Source organism: Tarenaya hassleriana, unplaced genomic scaffold (genome assembly GCF_000463585.1).
Source record: "Tarenaya hassleriana unplaced genomic scaffold, ASM46358v1 Cleome48, whole genome shotgun sequence".
Lineage (NCBI taxonomy): Eukaryota > Viridiplantae > Streptophyta > Magnoliopsida > Brassicales > Cleomaceae > Tarenaya > Tarenaya hassleriana.
Window position 1 is genome coordinate 336,290 of NW_010967498.1, and position 20,336 is coordinate 356,625.

Here is a 20,336-nt window from a genome sequence, read left to right on the forward strand (position 1 = left end):
GGAATCTCCACGATCGCACCTCAGATCTTCGCTATGAACCGAACACACACACTCAATACTATCAGAGAAAGAATTAAGAAGATGACACAAGCTTTTACGAGTTCAGATCAATCAGTGTGATTGATCCTACGTCTCGGGAAGAGAGGGGAGTTCTTTATTGCTTCAAGATTACAGCATACAAAAGCTTCTGAGAAAATTGAAGAACGCACACCACATCTCGTCAGGAACTGGGTATTTATATATAGTTGGGGAAGAAGAAGCAAAACCTCTGGTTCGCTTAAAGTCTTTCGGCTTGTTCAAAGCTTCTGATATAAGTAGAAGCTTCCCCTGATATTGAACTCGAGACATATCTTCTTCATATATCCACCTTGTCGAAGCATTCAATTCAGCATAATCACCCGGTATCCCTCTCTTCCATATCTGGAACTCTACGTTCCTGTCATCCTGAGTAGCCTTAACAATTTCACCAGCTTACCCAGTTGTATAGTCTTTGTAAACAAATCAGCAGGATTTTCATCTGTATGGATTTTCAGCACCTTAACATCACCACGAGCAATCACATCCCGAATAAAATGAAGCCTCACGTCGATATGCTTCGTTCTTTCATGATGAACACTATTTTTTGATAAGTCGATAGCGCTTTGCGAGTCACACATGATTTCTACTGCACTATCTCCAATACCGAGCTCGCTCAATAAGCCCTTCAGCCACAATCCTTCTTTTACAGCTTCTGTCAATGCCATATATTCAGCTTCGGTTGTTGAGAGTGCTACCACGTTCTGTAACCCAGATTTCCAGCTAACCAAATTTCCTCCAACATTGAACGCAAACCCTGTTACTGATCTGCGTTTGTCTAGATCCGCCGCAAAATCTGAATCACAATAACCTCTTACTCTTAACCCTTCTGATTTCTGATACTTCAAATCGTATCCAGCTGTGCCTTTTAAGTACCTTAGCACCCATTTGACAGCATCCCAGTGTTCCTTTATTGGTTTGCTCATAAACCTGCTGACCACTCCAATGGGAAAAGCAAGGTCTGGTCTTGTTCCAAGCATAGCATACATTATGCTTCCAACGACATTGGCATAAGGGATTGACTCTGCAAAAGACTGATCAAATTCTTCTGGTTTACTTACAGAGCATAACCTGAAGTGTGTGCCCAAAGGTGTCTGTACATGTTTTGCTTCATCCATATTGTATGTTCTCAACACTTTCTTGACATAGTCTGACTGAGATAACACCAAGATTCCAGAAGTTCGATCCCGCTCAATCGACATTCCCAGGATCTTCTTAGCCGGACCAAGATCCTTCATTTCGAATTCTGTACTCAATATTTCCTTCAACCTGTCTAGTTCTGATCTCTTCTTCGTAGCAATGAGCATGTCGTCGACATATACCATGAGATACAGCTTGTCACCTTTGCTTACTTCCTTGTAGTATACACACGGATCAAAACAGCTTCTAAGCAGCCCCTGTCTTCGTACAAACTCGTCAAAACGAATATTCCAGCGTCGAGGCGACTGCTTTAAACCATATAGCGATCTTTTCAGCAAGCAAACCTTCTCCTCGTGACCTTTTTCTTGGAAACCTTCTGGTTGTTCCATGTGAATCTCTTCTTCGAGCGTTCCATGCAGAAATGTTGTCTTAACGTCCATTTGATCCAATTCCATATCTTGTTGAACCACAATTGATAGCAGAATTCGGATTGAAACATGTTTGACAACAGGTGAGAAGATTTCTGTGTAATCCACTCCCTCTGTTTGTGAGAAACCCTTTGCAACTAACCTTGCTTTATACCTTGGTTCCTCGACACCAGCTGGGATTCCAGCTTTGAGTTTAAAAACCCACTTGCAGCCTATTACTTTCTTCTCCTTTGGTCGCTTGGTAAGAATCCAGGTTCCATTTTTCTTCAGTGACTCCATCTCTTCTGACATTGCTGAATTCTATGATGACCAGTTTTTACACTTCTTGGCTTCGAGATAGTTCTGAGGTTCTTCTGATTCAACCTCCTGAGATATTGAATATGCAAAAGCTGTACTTTCATCTTCCCTGAATCTTGGTGGAGCTTTTATGATTCTTCGTTCTCTATCTCTTGCCAGGACATACTCTATTAACTTTCTTTGCATTTCTTCTGGTGGGCTCCCATCATTTCCTTCCTGCATCTTTGTTTCTGATCCTTCCTTATCTGAGTCTTTTGAGCTGGAAGACTGGTCTTTATTTTCTTTTTCCATATGATCGTGAGCTCCACCTTGCTGTGAACATTCTGGTTTCTTTCTTTCTGGATCTACTAGCAACGGCAGATGTGTCAATTCTGTCTCCTTGCTATGATTCTTGTTTTCAAGATTCTCTACTTCCTGCTTCTGAATATCTCTGTACACTGTTTCTTCGTCGAACCTTACATGTCTGCTGATGATTACTTTGTCATCTTCTGGATACCACACCTTATAACCTTTTGTACCAGCTGGGTATCCAACCAGAAAACCTTTTCTGGCTCTCGGCATTAGCTTTCCCTGATCTCCATGTACATACGTCACACAACCGAATCTCCTCAGGTGATTATACCCAGTTTCCTTTCCGGACCAGATCTCATTTGGAATCTTGAGATCTATCGCGGTAGATGGAGATCTGTTTATGATATGCACGCTTGCATATGCTGCCTCTGCCCAAAACATTTGTGGTAGGCCTGAGTCTGATAATGAGCATCTGACCTTTTCCATAATTGTCCGATTCATTCTCTCCGCTACTCCGTTTTGCTGGGGTGTGTAGCTACATGTCCTGTGTCTGAGAATACCTTGCTGAGCACAGTGGCTCTCAAAACTCTTGTTACAGAATTCCAGGCCATTGTCGGTTCTGAGAGTTTTCACCTTTTTTCCTGTTTGTCTTTCCACAAGTGATTTCCATTCTAGAAATTTCAGGAAGACTTCGTCTTTCTTTCTGAGAAAATAAATCCAAACCCGTCTGGAATGATCGTCTACAAAACTCAAGAAGTATCTGTATCCAGACATAGAGGGTGTTGTGTTCTGTGAACCCCACAAGTCGGAGTGTACGTACTCTAACACATCTTTGGTCGTGTGTTTTCCAACCCCAAAGGATAACCTGTGTGATTTACCAAAGATGCAGTGTTCACAAACTGTCATGTCTGAGAAGTCGGGTTTCTCAATCACTCCTTTCCTTGCTAGAATTTCCATACCCCTCTGAGACATGTGCCCCAATCTCCGATGCCACAGTCTTGTTTTGTCTTGAAGTGCTTGGCTAGCCAATACCTTTCCTGTTACAGTCTTTCCATCGAGAATGTATAAGCCGTTCTGAAGTTTACCTCTGAGAACAATTCTGCAACCCTTGATCACTTTCATACAGCCTTCTTGTGACTTGTACCAACAACCTTGAGCCTCTAGTGATCCAAGTGAAATTAAATTTGTTCTCAGCATGGGAACATATCTAACTTGAGAGAGTATCACCTGAGAGCCATCATGAGTCTGTAATCTGATGTTACCAATGCCCATGATTTTGCAGGTTGAATCATTCCCCATTCTGACTAAGCCTGTCGTTGATTCATCCAAATCTGAGAACCATTCTCTTCTTGGACATAAATGGTAGGTGCAACCAGAATCTAACACCCACTCGTTCTGTTCGTCTCTCGTAGCTGTGTTCAAAGCTTCAGGTTGTTTAACGACCAAGACTTCCGAATCATATCTGATTCCTTTTGCTATATCTGCCTCATACTTCTCTGACTCATCCGTGCCCATCCCTTTCTTTCTGGCATAGCAGTCCTTTCTCAGGTGTCCTTTCTTACCACAGTGCCAGCATTCCATCTCTCGGTTTCTGGATTTCGATCGTGATCTTGATTTCTTTCCTGGCTTTCCTCTGAATTGAGTTCTACCTCGGGTATTCAATCCCTCTGTCAGACCTTTTCCAATCCTTCCCTGAGAGATCAGTTCCATTTCTTTGGAACGAGCCGCTGCTTTTACTTCTTCAGGTGTAATTGATGCACGAGAGTATTTCAGTACCTCACGTAGCTGTTCATATGGAGGAGGTAGAGCATTCAGAAGATACACCGCCTGATATTCCTCTTCAACTTTCACTTGGAGGCTTTGTAGATCAGACAAGATTTTCTGGAAGTCATCTAAGTTTTCTTCAATACTCTTTCTTTCGTCCATTTTGAAGCCCGAAATTCTCTGCATCAGGTACATACGATTTGGTAAAGACTGCTCCAGAAACATGCGCTCCAATAGTCTCCATAAAGCAAATGCAGTCTTCTCCTGGATAACCTTTCGCAGAATTTGATCTGACAGGCAGAGTACTATCAAATTTCGTACTTTCCTGCTTCTATCAGCCCGATCCTGAAACGATCTTGAACCACCAATCCTTGGCTCTTGAATCGTTTCTGAATCTGTGGTCATAGTCGAACCAGCTCCTGACACCAACGAAGATTCACCCACAATCCCAGACATTTCTGTTTTTAGTGTTGGTGTCTTCGGTTCACCTGCAATCTTTGGATCTTGAACCTGCTTCCATGTCGATGGATCATCGTCCAGCGTATCATGTAGCCCCATTATCTCTAACCCAATCTGGATCTTTTCTTTCCACAGCATGAAGTCATTCTTTCCATCAAATTTTTCTACATCGAGTCTCTGGATTGTCGCCGCCATTACTACACTCGGCGTCGTCTTCCGATTTCTGTTCTTGTTCCTGCGTTGATTCCAATCGCCTAGCCCCAAGACGACCGGGCTCTGATACCACTTGTGATTTCCGAACGCAAGCTCACTGGAATCTCCACGATCGCACCTCAGATCTTCGCTATGAACCGAACACACACACTCAATACTATCAGAGAAAGAATTAAGAAGATGACACAAGCTTTTACGAGTTCAGATCAATCAGTGTGATTGATCCTACGTCTCGGGAAGAGAGGGGAGTTCTTTATTGCTTCAAGATTACAGCATACAAAAGCTTCTGAGAAAATTGAAGAACGCACACCACATCTCGTCAGGAACTGGGTATTTATATATAGTTGGGGAAGAAGAAGCAAAACCTCTGGTTCGCTTAGAGTCTTTCGGCTTGTTCAAAGCTTCTGATATAAGTAGAAGCTTCCCCTGATATTGAACTCGAGACATATCTTCTTCAGTATTGATCAAAAGATGTGTGTACATGTACAACAAGAAGTAACCAAATCGCAGAGAATATCGGACGAATCAGTTGGGAAAGGGAACAAGATATACATAAGATATACGGTAATATACGCATGTCCGAGATTCTCGGTAACAGACGGACTTTAAAATTTCAAGTCTAAATCTATAAATTTATCGGATAGATTCGGGTCTGATAGAGTCATGATTTTGTACATTCCACATTCCACCTGAACCCAAGTTAAACCAAGTCAATTAAGTGATATAATATAAATATAGGATTATTTAATCAGTTAAAAATCGAAAATATTGCATAATACGGTCAAAAACTAAAATATTTGTTTTGAGTTGGAATTAGATTACATTGATTATTTTTACTCGTTTAAAAAACGGATGAAGTACTGTCCGAATTCAAAGGAAACGAATTAACAGTTAGGAATGGTTTTGGATCGACCAAAACCCGCGATTGGTTTTGGTTTTGGTTTTCTAAATATGTATATATATATATTAAAGGTAAAGTAGGAGAATCTCATTAATTTCGCATTATTTAGAAGATGCCCTTGCATGGCTGCCACGTGTCCATGCAAGCTCCCCTCATTGGAATGCAACGACGTATAGAAGCCAACGGTTGTGGTGATGGTGGTATATATACACATCAAAGACTTGGCCATAATACCATTCATGTATGTATGTATATGTCATTATTAAATTATACAGATTTCCATTCAATATTTTTCAAACGAACAACGATATATCGGTTATCATAGCAATCGAGTATCAGATTTTGATACCCAATTATCGATAATATAATATAATATATAGTTCCTTAATTTTCCATTGATTCCATAATCAATGCAAATTGACATTCGAAAACTCCGTCGAGGGCCATATCATGAAGCAACCACTCACTCGAATGCCATTCAAGCTTTGGTTTGTCTCGGATCCACCGTATACGATCAAATACGTATATACAAGGATATGTTGACCATTATACATGAAAATAAGTTTGACTTAACTAGAGCTTATGGGGAGGAGAGAGAGAGAGAGAGGAATACGCCATTGATTTCTGGAAATGAGGGATCGGGGCAGAACTTTTGCAACACCTGTTCGACATTCACCCTCCACCCGTCTCCTTCCTCTTGGCCTTTCCCCAACCACCTCTGGTCAAATCTATGTAACCATGGTTGAGTTAAAGCTCCACACCTGTCCTCTCTTCTCCAACAAAACAAACCCCTAGAAATCATCTTCTCGGAAGATCAGCATTGCTCTTCTTAATTAGAACCTATATTATAACCCCCATTGTTTTTGTGTTGAAACCCTAAACCGATCCTGAATGCGAGTTACACAAATGTCACTTCCTCTCATCCTTCAAAACTTGCTATAAATAGAAACCAGAAGCTTAGCTAATATATATAAGCCCTCGGAAAGAGGAAATTAGATAGTGAGAGATAGAGAGAGAAACAAAAAAGAAGAAGAAGGAAGAGAGGAAAAGCAACCTCTGTTTACTTGTGCTTAAAAACCAAATCTCTGATTGCCCAACGTCCATTTTAACCCACTGTTTCGATCTGCACACCTCTCTCTCTCTCTCTCTCTCTCTCTCTCTCTCTCTCTCTCTCTCTCTCTCTCTCTGAAACCCAAAGCCACACACACCATTTGTTCTTTTCTCTCTTCATCTTCCAGTGTTTTCACTTCTTTTCCTTTTTCTAGGCTGCGTTAGCCAATTGAGAGCCCAGAACAAGAAAAAAGGGGAAGGAAAAAGAAATGACTATGGACGTCGAGGAGGCAGCTGGGAAAACAATGGCCAAGGCCTGTGGGCCAATGGCAGGTGGTGTGGAAGGAGTCGGGTCGGGTGGGTTATCGGCGTGCGTGCGGAATCTTCAGGGAGCAGTGAACAGGAAACGTCGGATGCCGAGGCTGAGACGCTCGTCGTCTTCCTTCAGCCTCCTCTCAGCTCTCCCTCTCCCTTCGCGCGTGCGTATCCCTCCCCCTCCCCCCGCACGTGTGAGACCCCTCTCTCTATTTATTTAAATATAATTGATTCATAATGTTTATAGTTCATTAAAAACAAAAACCCTCAAATGATCTAGATGATGGATCTAGGTATATATGATTATTGAACTGAATCTATGGATCTATAAAATGGATTCATAAATTGCATATATATAACTATATGCAAGAATGAATGGAGCAGAAAATCGACCGGACAAGGCTGCGGTTTCTCTTCGAAAAGGAGCTCAAGAACAGTGACGTCAGCTCCCTCCGCAGAATGATACTCCCCAAGGTCCATTAATATATCTGTCTAATTATACATAACATATATATATATATATATATATATATAGATTGGTTAGTTGAAGTAATTAAACAAAATTGATGATGATGCAGAAAGCGGCGGAGGCTCACCTTCCGGCTCTAGAGTTCAAGGAAGGGATGTTCATAAACATGGACGACTTGGACGGTCTCCATGTCTGGTGCTTCAAGTACAGGTCCCTATATACATATGTATATATATATATATATATTGCAATTTACTGGACACATGTATATGTATACATATATATAGTACTAAAATGTTGTTTCTGGTCCTTTTTGTTTTGAGTAGGTATTGGCCAAATAACAATAGCAGGATGTATGTACTTGAAAACACCGGTAAATCGAGTTTGATTCTTTATATGTATGTATGTATATGTATATGTATATATGTGTGAGTATATATATAGAGTATTGTTCTGTCATTTGGATGATGTTGATGATTTTGTAATTTCATGGATGAGTTTGTGTCACAGGTGACTTTGTGAATGCACATGGGTTGCACCTAGGGGACTACATCATGGTCTACAAGGATAACCAAACCCACAATTATGTATGTTCCAACCTATCTCTATATATACACACATATATATATACAATGTTATTCTTTTTTTTGTGAATCTTAATTAATTGTGTCTTATGGATCAACACTAAACATCATAGAGTTCCTATGTTTGGTTTCTTATAGGAGACTTTGTACATTTTTCTTCTTTTATCAATGATGTGCAAGTTCAACCGTAAACACGTCCCTAGTTAACATCCGGTTTAGTTTTCGGTTTTGTTTTGGTTTTCTAGTATAAATACATTTGCAATTGACTAATCATTTCCAATAACGCGACCCTTTCCATCAGTTTCTTGATGGGTTTGTTCCGAGAATTTTTGTGTTTTCAGGTGATACAAGCGAGAAAGGCATCGGAAAGAGAAGAAGAGGAAGACGACGACGACGTAGACGTAGACGTATACACGGGCCTCGCAAGGATAGAGGAGAACACGGTTAATAACCACGGCCTGTGCCTCGGACAGGACTACGAAGTGGTGGTAGATGTCGGGAAGTCGAGCTGCTGCAGGAGCTACTACCCCGTCATGGACAGCGACCACAGGGACAGCGGTGCGGCCGCAATGTCGTTCGTGTACGACACGACAAAGCTGTCGAACGACAGTCCACTTGATTTCTTGGGAGGATCCATGACCAACTGCACTCACTCCAGGTTCGGTTCCTTTGAGGCCTTTGGCTCCGTTGATAACCTCTCCCTCGATGACTTCTACTAAAGAAGCTTTACATATATATATATATATATATATATATATATATATATTATATATGCATGTATGTATGTATCCATCCTCCAAGTGTTTTATATAGTATATATACGCTACAATAATGCATTTTGCGTGGGTTATAAATTTTCGTCCGACATGTATCTCTTTTTATATATATATATATGTATACATATACATGTGTGTGTACTTCGAATTATAACATTATGCTTAACATGATCTGTTTTTATATTTGTGTCCATTTATCATTACTCTTCTCAATCATTGATTGGATAATCAAATTTGGATTGTCTGCTACAAAAAAAAACGAATTACTATAAATTTTAAATTTGTGTCGTGATTTTTTTTTCGAAAGTGTAATTAATGATATCGGTTATGTTGCACTTAATTTGTAGCGATTTGGCAGTGTTTTAACGCTTTCATTACGTTATCTAATCATTGCAATATTTAGTTAGGTAATTTTTTTCCCGTGTTGCTATTGCGTTACGATATTTAATGATGCAATTTTTTTCATTACAGTAACGTTTTTTTCATTGATCGGTTTGGTTGGACTTTATTCTAAATGTCATTGTTATGATTAAGCACCTGGAAAAGATTTAAATATTTTTATAAAACAAACTTAAACGCCTATATACTCTTGTGTGTGTAAATATATATATTGTAATAAATCGGTGACTATAATAAAAAAAAAGGAGAAAATTCACGATGAGGCTTACTATTATAGTAATAAAGCGATTTTTTTTTCACGAATAAATACTATATGTTATGAAACCGAAAGAAATATTAACGATCCAAATATTAGATCGTTAACTGTAAACCGAAAATTGTATTTTAGAATAATGTCAAATGACCTATTTATATAAATCCCGAAGTTACTGTTCACGTATACGGTCGGTGTGAACAGTACCGTATATATGAACAATAAGTTGGTGTGAACAGTAACGGTGGGCTCCACCATAATGTAGAAGAATATATTTCTTATTATTCTCTCTCTTGAAAGTGTACAAACGGAGGAACTCAAATGACCTATTTATAGAAATCTCGAAGTTACTGTTCACGTATACGGTCGGTGTGAACAATACCGTATATATGAACAGTAAGTCGGTGTGAATAGTAACGGTGAGCTCCACCATAAAATATATTTTATTTATAACACTCTCCCTTGGAGCCACCGTTAGTAAAAACACAGTTGCGTGTTTCGGTGCTGTCTCGTTAAAACCCTTATCAGTAAAATCCAATGGGATAAAACCTGATAAGGGAAAAAGAGTACAGCTACACGCTCCCTCTGAACAAGACATCAAAGATCCCGTAAATGATGCATCCCAATATTATGGGAAGAGCCTTAGTGAATATATCTGCTGCATTGTCACATGATCGTATATATCTGACTTCAATCTCCTTATTCCTTTCAAGCTCCAGGGTATATGCGAAGAACTTCGGAGGATATGTTTTGTTCTATCACTTTTGATGAATCATTTCTTGGTATGTGCAACACATGCAGCATTGTCTTTAAACAATATTGTTGGTGTCGTATCGATAGGTATTCCACTAGCCTTTTGAATATGTTGAGATAATGATCTCAACCATACCGATTCTCGGCTCGCCTCATGTAGTGCGATGACCTCAGCATGATTAACTGATGTTGCAACTAGAGTCTTCTTTTGGGAACGCCAGGCTAATGCAGTTCCATTGATTGTGAAGACGTAGCCTGTTTGTGACCTGCTTTTATGTGGGTCTGATAAATAACCTATGCATCTGCAAAACCAATAATTTTTTGTTTTGTGTTTTTAGGGTAAAACAACCCAAGATCAATAGTTTCTTGAAGATAACAAAATATATGTTTAACCTCATTCCAATGTCTTCGTGTTGGGACAGAACTATATCTTCTAATAGATTGGTAGCGAATGATATATCCGGTCTATTATAATTTGCAAGATACATAAGAGCTCCTATTGCACTTAGATACGGTACTTCAGGTCCAAGTATCTCTTCATTATTTTCGCGCGGACGAAATGGATCTTTGTCAATATCCAATGTTCTATTTACCATTGGGTACTTAGTGGATTTGCCTTATCCATGTGGAATCGTTTTAGTACCAGTTTTGTATAATTTGATTGATGTAGAAACATTCCATCTTTCAAATGTTCTATTTGTAACCCAAGACAATATTTGGTTTGTCCAAGATCTTTCATTTCAAATTCCCCTTTTAAATAATTGGATGCATCCTGGATCTCATGGAGAGTATCAATGATATTTAAATCATCGACATATACAACAATAATCACAAATCCAGACATCGTTTTTTTGATAAATACACATGGTGATCATTTGTATATCCATTTTTCAATAAGTGCTCACTCAGACATTTATACCACATACGTCCTGATTGTTTTAGTCTATACAATGATCGTTGTAACTTGACAGCACATAACTCTCGTGATTTTGCTTTCATTATTTCGGACATTTTAAATCATTCAAGGACGACTTTCATATAGATACTCGTGTCAAGTGACCCATATAAATAAAGAGTGACAATGTCTATGAGACGCCTTTCTAAATTACTATTCACGTATATGGTCGGTGTGAACAATACCGTATATATGAAATATATTTTATTTATAACACTATGCTATACGGCGATAATCAATATCATGAGGACGTGGCACATAAACTGCTGGGACGGGTCATTCTAAACCGGATGAAGTCTACCGGTTTGGGTTTATCGTTGAACCGACCCGAATGCTATATAAACCGAACCGGTTTATCGCTTGACGACAAGACAGCTGTAGAGAGTTGAAGACGAACACCTTGTGTGATCCTGTTGAAGCACAGATCATTTTGAGAACGAGCAAGCGAGAGAGAGGCGGAGTATCCATGGCGTCCAGGTACTGGGTGGTCTCTCTTCCAGTGAAGGACTCTGCTTCTTCGTTGTGGAACGGTTTGCAGGGGCAGATCTCCAAGCATTCCTTCGATACTCCTGTTTATCGGGTAATTTATCTTCATGATTTGATCTCTTCGATTGAAACACGAGAGATCCGGTTCCATTTCTTGATGATTTTGTTTTATCGGAACGATTTGGTTTCAATTTTGTTGTTTGATCTCAATTTTGCAGTTTAATATTCCTAATCTTCGTGTCGGAACCTTGGATTCTCTACTCGCTCTCAGCGATGATCTTCTGAAGGTAATAAGTCAGAATTCTCTTCGTATTCGCTCTTATGTTTGACTGTCGATTGGATTTGCGTGGATCTTGAGAGATTGCGAAATGATCTGTTGAGATGTGCAGTCGAACAGCTTCGTCGAAGGGGTTTCTCACAAGATCAGGAGGCAGATCGAAGAATTGGAGAGAGCATCTGGTGTCGAGAGCAATGCCCTTACAGTTGATGGAGTTCCTGTTGACTCTTATCTCACCAGGTATAGGAATTTTCTGACGTATCTCAATGCTGTCTCGCTGTGATCATGTTTGTTCAAGAACAAATCGTTCGGCTTGTTGTTGTGAAGGTTTGTCTGGGACGAAGCTAAGTACCCAACTATGTCACCGTTGAAGGAGATTGTTGATAGTATTCAGACTCAGGTTGCGAAAATTGAGGATGATCTCAAGGTATGGAAACTGGACCCGAGTTGTTTTGAATTCATACCACTTGCTGCCTTTCTCTGATCTCCGCCCCGAGAGTGATCCAGGGTCAGTATCATAGGAGAGTCACGTGTAGAAAACTTGGCTGCTTGTTATTTAGGTAGCATAAAAAGGTGGTCTTTTTGCTACATTTCCTAGATCTGATTGCGCTGGCTGGATCAGCAGAGTCGATGGGTCTATTATGCAAAACTTGTGGAGATGTGGGGAACATGCTCTTTATTTTAATTCAATAGCAACCTTAAGTCATCTGTCACGGTGTCGAAACTGGATGGCGGTCAAATAGATCTGTAATCAACCTTTAAGAAAGAAAGAATAGCCGAATTGTCCTCTCGATACACAAGTGGACAATGGGATTTTTCCTTCACAAGTATTCTCTTATGTTATTACAGCTCTGTGCATGGCTTCTGTATGATGAATGTAGTCAGTTACACTCTGTTTAGTAATATGTCATGATTCTTTGTCACTTATAAATGTGCTATGGCAACCAAATGGGTTCTTGTGTGTGTGTGTGGAAAATGTGTCTGTTAACAACTCCCTTAATTTGCTCTTATGTCAGGTTCGTGGTGCTGAATATAACAATATCCGAGGTCAACTCAATGCCATTAACCGAAAGCAAAGTGGAAGGTAAAAGTTGGGTTATAGATCTAGAATTTTTATTCTGTTTAATAGAAAAAATAGAAATTGCAAGAAAAATCCCAACAGGCAAATTGAGATGCATTTCTTTCGATATCAACTGCTCGAACCATTCTATACCTGTGACGGTGCATAGATTTTTCCAGGAGCTTTATGCAATTACCAGAGTAGTGAACTTTCATCGTAATACGATTGGTCTCTTTAATTGTTTTAATTGCAATTTGACTGTTCTTCATCCCTTTTGTTTCAGCCTAGCTGTTCGTGACCTCTCAAGCTTGGTGAAGCCAGAAGATATTATCGCATCAGAGCATCTAGTGACTCTCCTTGCAGTTGTTCCGAAGTATTCTCAAAAGGACTGGTTGTCGAGCTATGAGACATTGACTAACTATGTGGTAATATATTGTTCGTTTGTGTTAACTGAATACATAGAGGGTAACACTCTCAGTTAACTTGAGAATCATTAGAAATAATGTGGTCCAAACTGTTTAGGTGCCTAGGTCCTCAAAGAAGTTGTTTGAGGATAACGAATATGCCCTCTATACCGTCACCCTCTTCAATCGTGTTGCGGACAATTTCAGGACAAGTGCCCGTGAAAAAGGTTTCCAGGTGAGTTTTTTTTTTTTATTGAAGTTCAACGTTTTATTTTTCTAGATAGCAGATTTCAATAGCATTAGTGTAATGCATCTATAAATATAGTATATCTTGAACATGCTTAGTTTTGCTAGTGATTGAAAATCTACCAATTCACTGCAAATTTCAAGCCTTGAATAGAATCTCGGAACAATTGCAAATATGAGACTGTCTACCTCTCTTTCAGATCCGTGATTTTGAGTACAGCCCTGAAGCGCAAGAGAGTCGGAAACAAGAGCTAGAAAAGTTGGTTCAGGATCAGGAAAGCCTGAGAAGCTCTCTTTTGCAATGGTGCTACACTAGTTATGGAGAGGTATATGCTTGATTTTCTTTAACTCTGGTCAGTGCGGTAATGTATATTATATATATATATATATATAAATATTTGGCCCTACAGAAAATGATGCTTTGATAAATGGGTCACTTTGTGTAGGTTTTCAGCTCATGGATGCATTTCTGTGCTGTGCGTATATTTGCTGAGAGCATTATGAGATACGGGCTGCCACCATCTTTCTTGGTAATAAAATTAAGGCCTCCAAAATGCAAACTTTCACGGATAGAGCACTCAGCCTCAGGAAGGTGCACATTAGCTCACTCTATTGAGCTTTTTCTAATGTATTTTTTGTCTGTTACAGTCATGCGTCTTAGCTCCGACGGGGAAGGGGGAGAAGAAGGTGCGCTCAATTCTTGAGGGCTTGTGTGATGCTGCAAACAGGTAACATAAAAATTTGGCATTTTGGTTGGTTTAGACAAAGGGCTATGGTTATGTGTTGTTTGGTTCTGGTGGGTCCAAATGTTAACCAAATTGGTCGTCCCAAGTTTAGACGAAAGAGTCCTATTATTACAAGGTTCGACTGTTAATAGATCCCACGTGAACATATAATTGTGGGAGAAAGTATTTTTGGGCTTCTTGATGGTGACTTTATAAACTTATGTATGTATGTATGTATGTATATGATGCAGCACATACTGGAAAATGGAGGAGGAAGGAGGAGGAGGAGGAATGGCTGGGTTAGGAGGCGATGCAGAGGGTCATCCCTATGTATCCTTCACCATCAATCTTGCCTAAACTACTATTACCTTGGCTCCATGGGCCTTTGGTCTGCCTTTTGTTGTGTTTCGTGTATTGTTTTTTTTTTTTTGGGGCATTTTCCCCAAATATAATTATTCTTCATTCCGAATCCAATAAGAGAGGGAAAAAAAAAAAGGAAATGTGGTCTTGAGAGAGAGGAGGGGCAGATGCTGCTGCTGGAATCGAATCGTGCAGTGTTGGGGGCGACGGCCATTTGCTATTTTGAAGTGGTTGATCTTTGCCCTTAGCCGTTTCTGTGTGTGTATGTTTTTGTTCTATTATCGGACATTCAATCCGAATTTGGGATCTGTATTCAGGTGGGAGATGAATGTGAATGTGTATCCTGTGGTTATTTGAATATTTAAAATTTGAATCTAGGATCGGTCCACCGAGGAATATGGGTGTGATTTGGGCCTACAGTATACTATACTGTGCACCGAAGAAGATAGATCATAATCAAATATTATGGGAAGGAAATACAGATTCTTATCATTCAAAAGTTAAACTAGATTACGACATCTTGGACCACACAATCTAAACTTAAGGAGAAGGGAGGTTAAGGTGCTTGAAACAAGTGAGGCCACCATCGACGACAAGGTTATGTCCGGTCACAAACTTGGAATCATCAGACGCCAGATACGAAGCAGCCTTGGCCACGTCCCTCTCCTCGCACCTCTCTCCCTTCAACTCGCTCGTCCCCTTCACTATCTCCGCCAGCTGTTCCTCTTCCCCGCCTGTCCTAACCCCTGCCGCCTCAAACGCCTGCCTCAGCGTCCGTACGGTCAGCGGGGTCAGGACAACCGCCGGAGATATGCAGTTTGTCCTTACCCCGTGCTTGCACAGCTCGCTGGCCGCCGACCTGACGATGCCCGGGATCGCGGATTTGGAGATGGTGTAGGAGTGCGGCCCTAGACCGCCCATTAGGCCGCTGATGCTGGAGATGCATAGGATGGAGCCTGACCCGGCCGGGATCATGGCCTTGGCCGCGTGCTTTATCCCTAAGACGGTCCCTCTCACGTTCAGTCTCATCACTCTGTCGAACTCTTCCATGTCCAGATCTGCTATGCTTGGCGGTGATATCGCACCTGCATGTGCATGCTCATATATATATATATGTATATGTCAAGAATCGTACATGGGTTTTTGTATTTATGACATCAAAGTATTTATAGATATATATAGCCTTTGTTTCTGAATGGAGCACTAATAATAAGATTACAAAATTTGATTCAATGTGCATCTTTGTGATGGGATCAAACTATATATTTTCGGAAATTTTCATGCGAGAATGAATACATTAATTTCCGAAGAAAAAAGTGATGGAAAACTCTAGTATACATACCTTCTACTTTTTATTAATTTCACAAACCAAGATTTATTTAAACAAATTACCACTAGCCTTTGTCACGCATTTCAATTAGGTGTGTGAATATATACTTAGATCTTGGTGTGTGTATATATGTATGTATGTATGTATGTATGTATATGTGCTTACAAGCTGATCCTGCGCTGTTGAGAAAAACGTCGAGTTTCCCATGGCGTTTCAGGGCGGACTCCACGGCCTTAGCGACTTGGTCCTCCACCGTGACATCGCAGCTGATGAAATCGGCCGAGGAGCCGAGCTCGGCCGCAGCTCTGGGACCGAGCTCCTCGTCTATGTCGGCTATGACGACTTCTGCGCCTTGCCGGATGAACTCTCCGGCCGTGGCCTTCCCCAAGCCACTTGCCCCTCCTGTTATCACCGCCACTTTGCCTTGCAGCTTCCTATACATCATATCTTAACCCTTTATGAAAGATATATATATATATATATATATATGCGTGATTATTTTTTTTACTATTAGACATTATAACAGAAGAGATGAAACCTGATTAATATTGGGTTATTATAGCTAAAAGTGTGTAAAACCAACCTTTCAAAAGTTGAATAGAGGAGGATGGATGATGACCTTGGCACCAACCCATTTTTGGCTGCAATGAATTTGAAGCCTCTGCAGAGAAATTCACAAGGACAAATATCAAATATTTTCTCCTTGTGTATTTTTTTTCCTCAAATAATTGAAATGGTAATTAATATATTAATGGGTATTTATAAAATCGGTCGAAACCGATTGTATAAACTATACTTTTGTAGCAAAGTGAATCAAATGAGAGATTATACAAATGAGAGAGAGAGAGTGAAGACCAAGAGAGGTAGAGAATGTGTGTGTGATTACCTTGATGACAATAATCCCATCATCTTTTTTGTTCTCTCTCTTGAGAATAAAAGTATACGTTGGATGATCTTATTGAGCTTCACAAACACAAAGAGTTGAAGATTTATATATATATATATATATATATGCAAAGTCCATTTTAAAATATGTAAATGCTACTTTACAATGCGATATAATATATATAAAAAAAATGTTACAAACAAATTTTGATTTGGGTGTGAAAGAGAATTTTACAATAAATAAAAAAAGAGAATCTTTGGATAAGACAAAGGGATTCGCACACGCAGAGAGAGTGGTTGACCCAAAAACCTAAAAAATAAAAAGATGGAAACTTTAAAAAAGAAAGAAGGAAAGAAAAGAAACTGCCATCGCCACTACTGATGGTAGGGTTTTTCTCCATTATGTGCATTATTCAAAGCTGTGAAGGTGCGTGGATTTCAGGGGACAGGAAAGGGGAAAACGACACCGTTTTCAAGGCCCCTTTAAAAGCTAAATGGAGATTAAGACAGGTAATTAGTGAGCAATTATTGGGTAATTAATCCCAGAAAAGGCAAAGCAAAACCCACGTTAGTTGTCATCTTATCCGTATATGGGGACATGCTTTAGACAAAGCAGAGCTGCACGTTTTGTATTGTCTCTCATTACAGCGACATCAGTATCCGCCTGTAGATTTATTACAAGCTTTATTAGGTTAGGGGGGGGGGGGGTGGTGTCACGTGCGTGCACGTGCGATTTGTTCAAAGTTGGGCTGTATTTGGTCCGTACAAGAAGGCCCAACAGAGAATCCAGATTTAGATCCATTGGGCCTATGCCCATCTTGAAAAAAATCTCTTTTTTTTTTTTTACAAACTCAAAAAAAACTTTCAACTGCCTCAATTATATCAACTATATAAATTGATTAAAACCAATCTTTCACTTTAAATATGTTATAAAAAATCAACAACCATTAATTTTAATAAAAAAAATCATTATCTATCTAAATCACTCAAAACATATTAAACTTTACATTTATTATAAAAATCCATAAAATTTGAATAGTACATACATAAATTATACAATTTTAAAAATCACAAAAAATATAATATTTATTTAAATTTATAATATTTAAAATTTATATAAATATTATAAACATCAATCTTTATATAATAAATTTGTATATAAAGATTATATTTAAAATTGAGTCTATTATTTTATTAGTTGTAAATATTATATTTAAAATTTTATCATATATTAATATTTGAGAGGTTGCAAATTGTGTATATTTTATTGGTTGTAAATATAAGAGATAATATATATATATATTTTAAAAAAAATAAAATATAGTAATTTTTATATATAATAGGGAAAAAATCTCAAAATTCATGAACTTGTAACTTGGGTAATATAAATTTCTAAACTTGCAGAGGTGTCTATTAATTCCCAAACTTGTAAAATTGAACATGATAATTACTGAACTTGTTAAACGGTTCCATAAGTGTCCTCAACGTTAATTGGACAAAAAAACGCATTGATCTATCCCATGTGACACATGACGTGTCAAACCAACTCAGAAAATTTGTGCCACATGTGCAATTTCTGGTTTTTCGAGAAACTGGATTTAATCGACCAGATTGAATAGTAAACCAGGTTTACTAGAATCGATTTAAACCGGATTTACTGGAACCCAATCAGAGCCAACTCCTCTTCCAGATTGTCGTTCTAGACCTCCGCTTCCCAATCTCTATGCCGACTAGCCGCCTTCGGTCGCCGGCGCTGTGTCAGCTGTCTATCTCTCGGCTTGTGGAGGTCCGGTCACACCTACGGAACCCTATCATTTCTCTCGACGATCACTGGGGCCAATAGGCTGCGCTCTTCGTCGTCGGTGCTTTCGGTGTCTGGTATTCCGACGATCTCCCTTCTTGCTCGATTTCCAGAGGTGGCGATTTTCTTTTCTGGGTCTGATTTCGGGGAGATTCACCGTTTTAAAGGTCGGAGAAGACGAAGTAAGAAGCATTGTGAGTGGAGCGTTGGTAGGTCTCACAGCGAGCAATTTGTGCTAATCCAGTTACCAGTTTATCATCTGTGGATTTAATATTCTAATCATTGATGTATATCCCCCGTTTGGGTTTCCACAGACAAAACATGAGCTCTTTCTTACCGTCTTCGATGGGTGACGCCATGATCGGAGTTCGAAGCTAGGTGAGATGAGCTTGTGGTCTGATAATTGGAGAGAGAGACCAAAAAAGAAAGAAATGGGAAAGTGAAGAGAAAGTAGCGAAAGGGAAGTCAACTGGAGGGAAGACCCACGTGAACACAGGAAACAAAAAAAAAGTAATTATTTTTAAAGAATGTTTTCAAAAAGGTCCTTTATTTTAATTTATTTATTGGATCTATGAAATCTGGTTTACTGTTCAATCCAGTCCATTAAACAGGGGGATTTACAAAAATGACTTTAAATGTCATTTTTACTTCACGTGATAACCCTCACTTTGGAAAAAAAAAAGACAACATCATGTGATAACCTTGTAATAATATACTTCCAAAAATACCCTTCATTTTTTATTTATTATTAAATTTTAAAAAATAAATTTCAACTCTCTCTCCTCTTCCTCCTCTCTCTCTCCTCGTCCGCTTTCTCTTCTCTCTCGTTCAGTAGTCTTCACACTCTCTTCATCTCTACTCTTTTTTTAGCTAATTTGTTGCGAAAAAACAACATTAAGCTTGGGCATTTAATCGATTCAACATAAATCTGAATAAAAGGTAAGTATTGTTTCTAAATTTTGTTATTAAGTTTGGACATTTGTGATTTATTATTTTATCATTTTTATATTTAATCCATATGAATATGTTTGAAATAAAAATGACATATATATCAGCAATACCATGATTCACGTTATTCAAACTGGTTGAAATCATTATATTTGTGAAATTCGTTAAAATGGGAGAATTCAGAAAACTGGTAACATATACATGTCGAAATGGTGAGACTGGTCATACTCCTAACTGGTCATACTTGTCAAAATTGGTCAAACTGGTCATATTCGTGAAATTGGTCAAAATGGTCATACTCATCAAACCTGTGACATTTTTCAAGTGTATCATTTTATCACATTTTGTGTTATTTTATACAGGTATAATGGATGCAACTAATGAGAGGATGATGATTATTTATTATAAATCTGATGGCAAGTGGGTAGTAAAATCGATCGGAGCATATGAATGGGAAGGAAAGAAGAATACATGTTCGATAGGTTCAGCCAACATATCATTGTCATAAGATCATGCGGGTGGAATGTATTTCGATTTGTATTTGCAAACACTACTACTAGTTTAGGTCTTCTTTGGAAAGAGTTACTTTGACATCAAAAAAAGATGTTCAGTTCATATTGCTACTACCGATTTCAACTAGAGAAATCGATCATACGAGATGATTATTACGATGTTAACACTTTCAAATCGAT

At 38.9% G+C, this 20,336-nt stretch overlaps 3 protein-coding genes and 1 long non-coding RNA gene across 4 annotated transcripts; 3 read left to right on the top strand and 1 right to left on the bottom strand.

Annotated features, from left to right (window-relative positions):
- Positions 1–6,375: 6,375 nt before the first annotated feature.
- LOC104825651 (B3 domain-containing transcription factor FUS3-like) lies at positions 6,376–8,960 on the top strand. Its single transcript, XM_010558020.1, has 6 exons — positions 6,376–7,127; positions 7,318–7,407; positions 7,512–7,612; positions 7,729–7,775; positions 7,913–7,989; positions 8,328–8,960. Exons 1-6 carry the CDS (start codon positions 6,888–6,890, stop codon positions 8,703–8,705), a joined length of 933 nt encoding a protein of 310 aa, XP_010556322.1. The 5' UTR covers positions 6,376–6,887; the 3' UTR covers positions 8,706–8,960.
- Positions 8,961–11,494: 2,534 nt separating this feature from the next.
- LOC104825653 (V-type proton ATPase subunit C) lies at positions 11,495–15,032 on the top strand. The gene is made up of 11 exons (XM_010558022.2): positions 11,495–11,702; positions 11,827–11,895; positions 11,998–12,125; positions 12,213–12,312; positions 12,902–12,969; positions 13,229–13,370; positions 13,468–13,584; positions 13,796–13,921; positions 14,042–14,125; positions 14,244–14,323; positions 14,572–15,032. Exons 1-11 carry the CDS (start codon positions 11,589–11,591, stop codon positions 14,675–14,677), a joined length of 1,134 nt encoding a protein of 377 aa, XP_010556324.1. The 5' UTR covers positions 11,495–11,588; the 3' UTR covers positions 14,678–15,032.
- A 92-nt stretch (positions 15,033–15,124) lies between these two features.
- Positions 15,125–16,996, bottom strand: LOC104825652 (sex determination protein tasselseed-2). Its single transcript, XM_010558021.1, has 4 exons — positions 16,897–16,996; positions 16,594–16,671; positions 16,176–16,444; positions 15,125–15,765 (listed from the first exon to the last, which is right to left on the bottom strand). Exons 1-4 carry the CDS (start codon positions 16,917–16,919, stop codon positions 15,221–15,223), a joined length of 915 nt encoding a protein of 304 aa, XP_010556323.1. The 5' UTR covers positions 16,920–16,996; the 3' UTR covers positions 15,125–15,220.
- Positions 16,997–18,334: 1,338 nt separating this feature from the next.
- Positions 18,335–20,175, top strand: LOC104825654. Its single transcript, XR_773651.1, has 3 exons — positions 18,335–18,905; positions 19,011–19,206; positions 20,007–20,175. It is a non-coding gene; the product is annotated as an uncharacterized LOC104825654 (long non-coding RNA).
- Positions 20,176–20,336: the final 161 nt, after the last annotated feature.

Bases quoted from the DNA above. Each gene is read 5' to 3' on its own strand.
- LOC104825651 (XM_010558020.1), top strand. From the start codon at position 6,888: ATGACTATGGACGTCGAGGAGGCAGCTGGGAAAACAATGGCCAAGGCC. The intron at 7,408-7,511 runs GTCCATTAATAT...ATGATGATGCAG, and splicing joins GCAGAATGATACTCCCCAAG to AAAGCGGCGGAGGCTCACCT. The intron at 7,990-8,327 runs GTATGTTCCAAC...TTGTGTTTTCAG, and splicing joins ATAACCAAACCCACAATTAT to GTGATACAAGCGAGAAAGGC.
- LOC104825653 (XM_010558022.2), top strand. From the start codon at position 11,589: ATGGCGTCCAGGTACTGGGTGGTCTCTCTTCCAGTGAAGGACTCTGCT. The intron at 12,313-12,901 runs GTATGGAAACTG...CTCTTATGTCAG, and splicing joins AAATTGAGGATGATCTCAAG to GTTCGTGGTGCTGAATATAA. The intron at 14,126-14,243 runs GTAATAAAATTA...TGTCTGTTACAG, and splicing joins GGCTGCCACCATCTTTCTTG to TCATGCGTCTTAGCTCCGAC.
- LOC104825652 (XM_010558021.1), bottom strand. From the start codon at position 16,919: ATGATGGGATTATTGTCATCAAG. The intron at 16,672-16,896 runs GTAATCACACAC...ATTTCTCTGCAG, and splicing joins ATGGGATTATTGTCATCAAG to AGGCTTCAAATTCATTGCAG. The intron at 15,766-16,175 runs GTAAGCACATAT...ATGCACATGCAG, and splicing joins CAACAGCGCAGGATCAGCTT to GTGCGATATCACCGCCAAGC.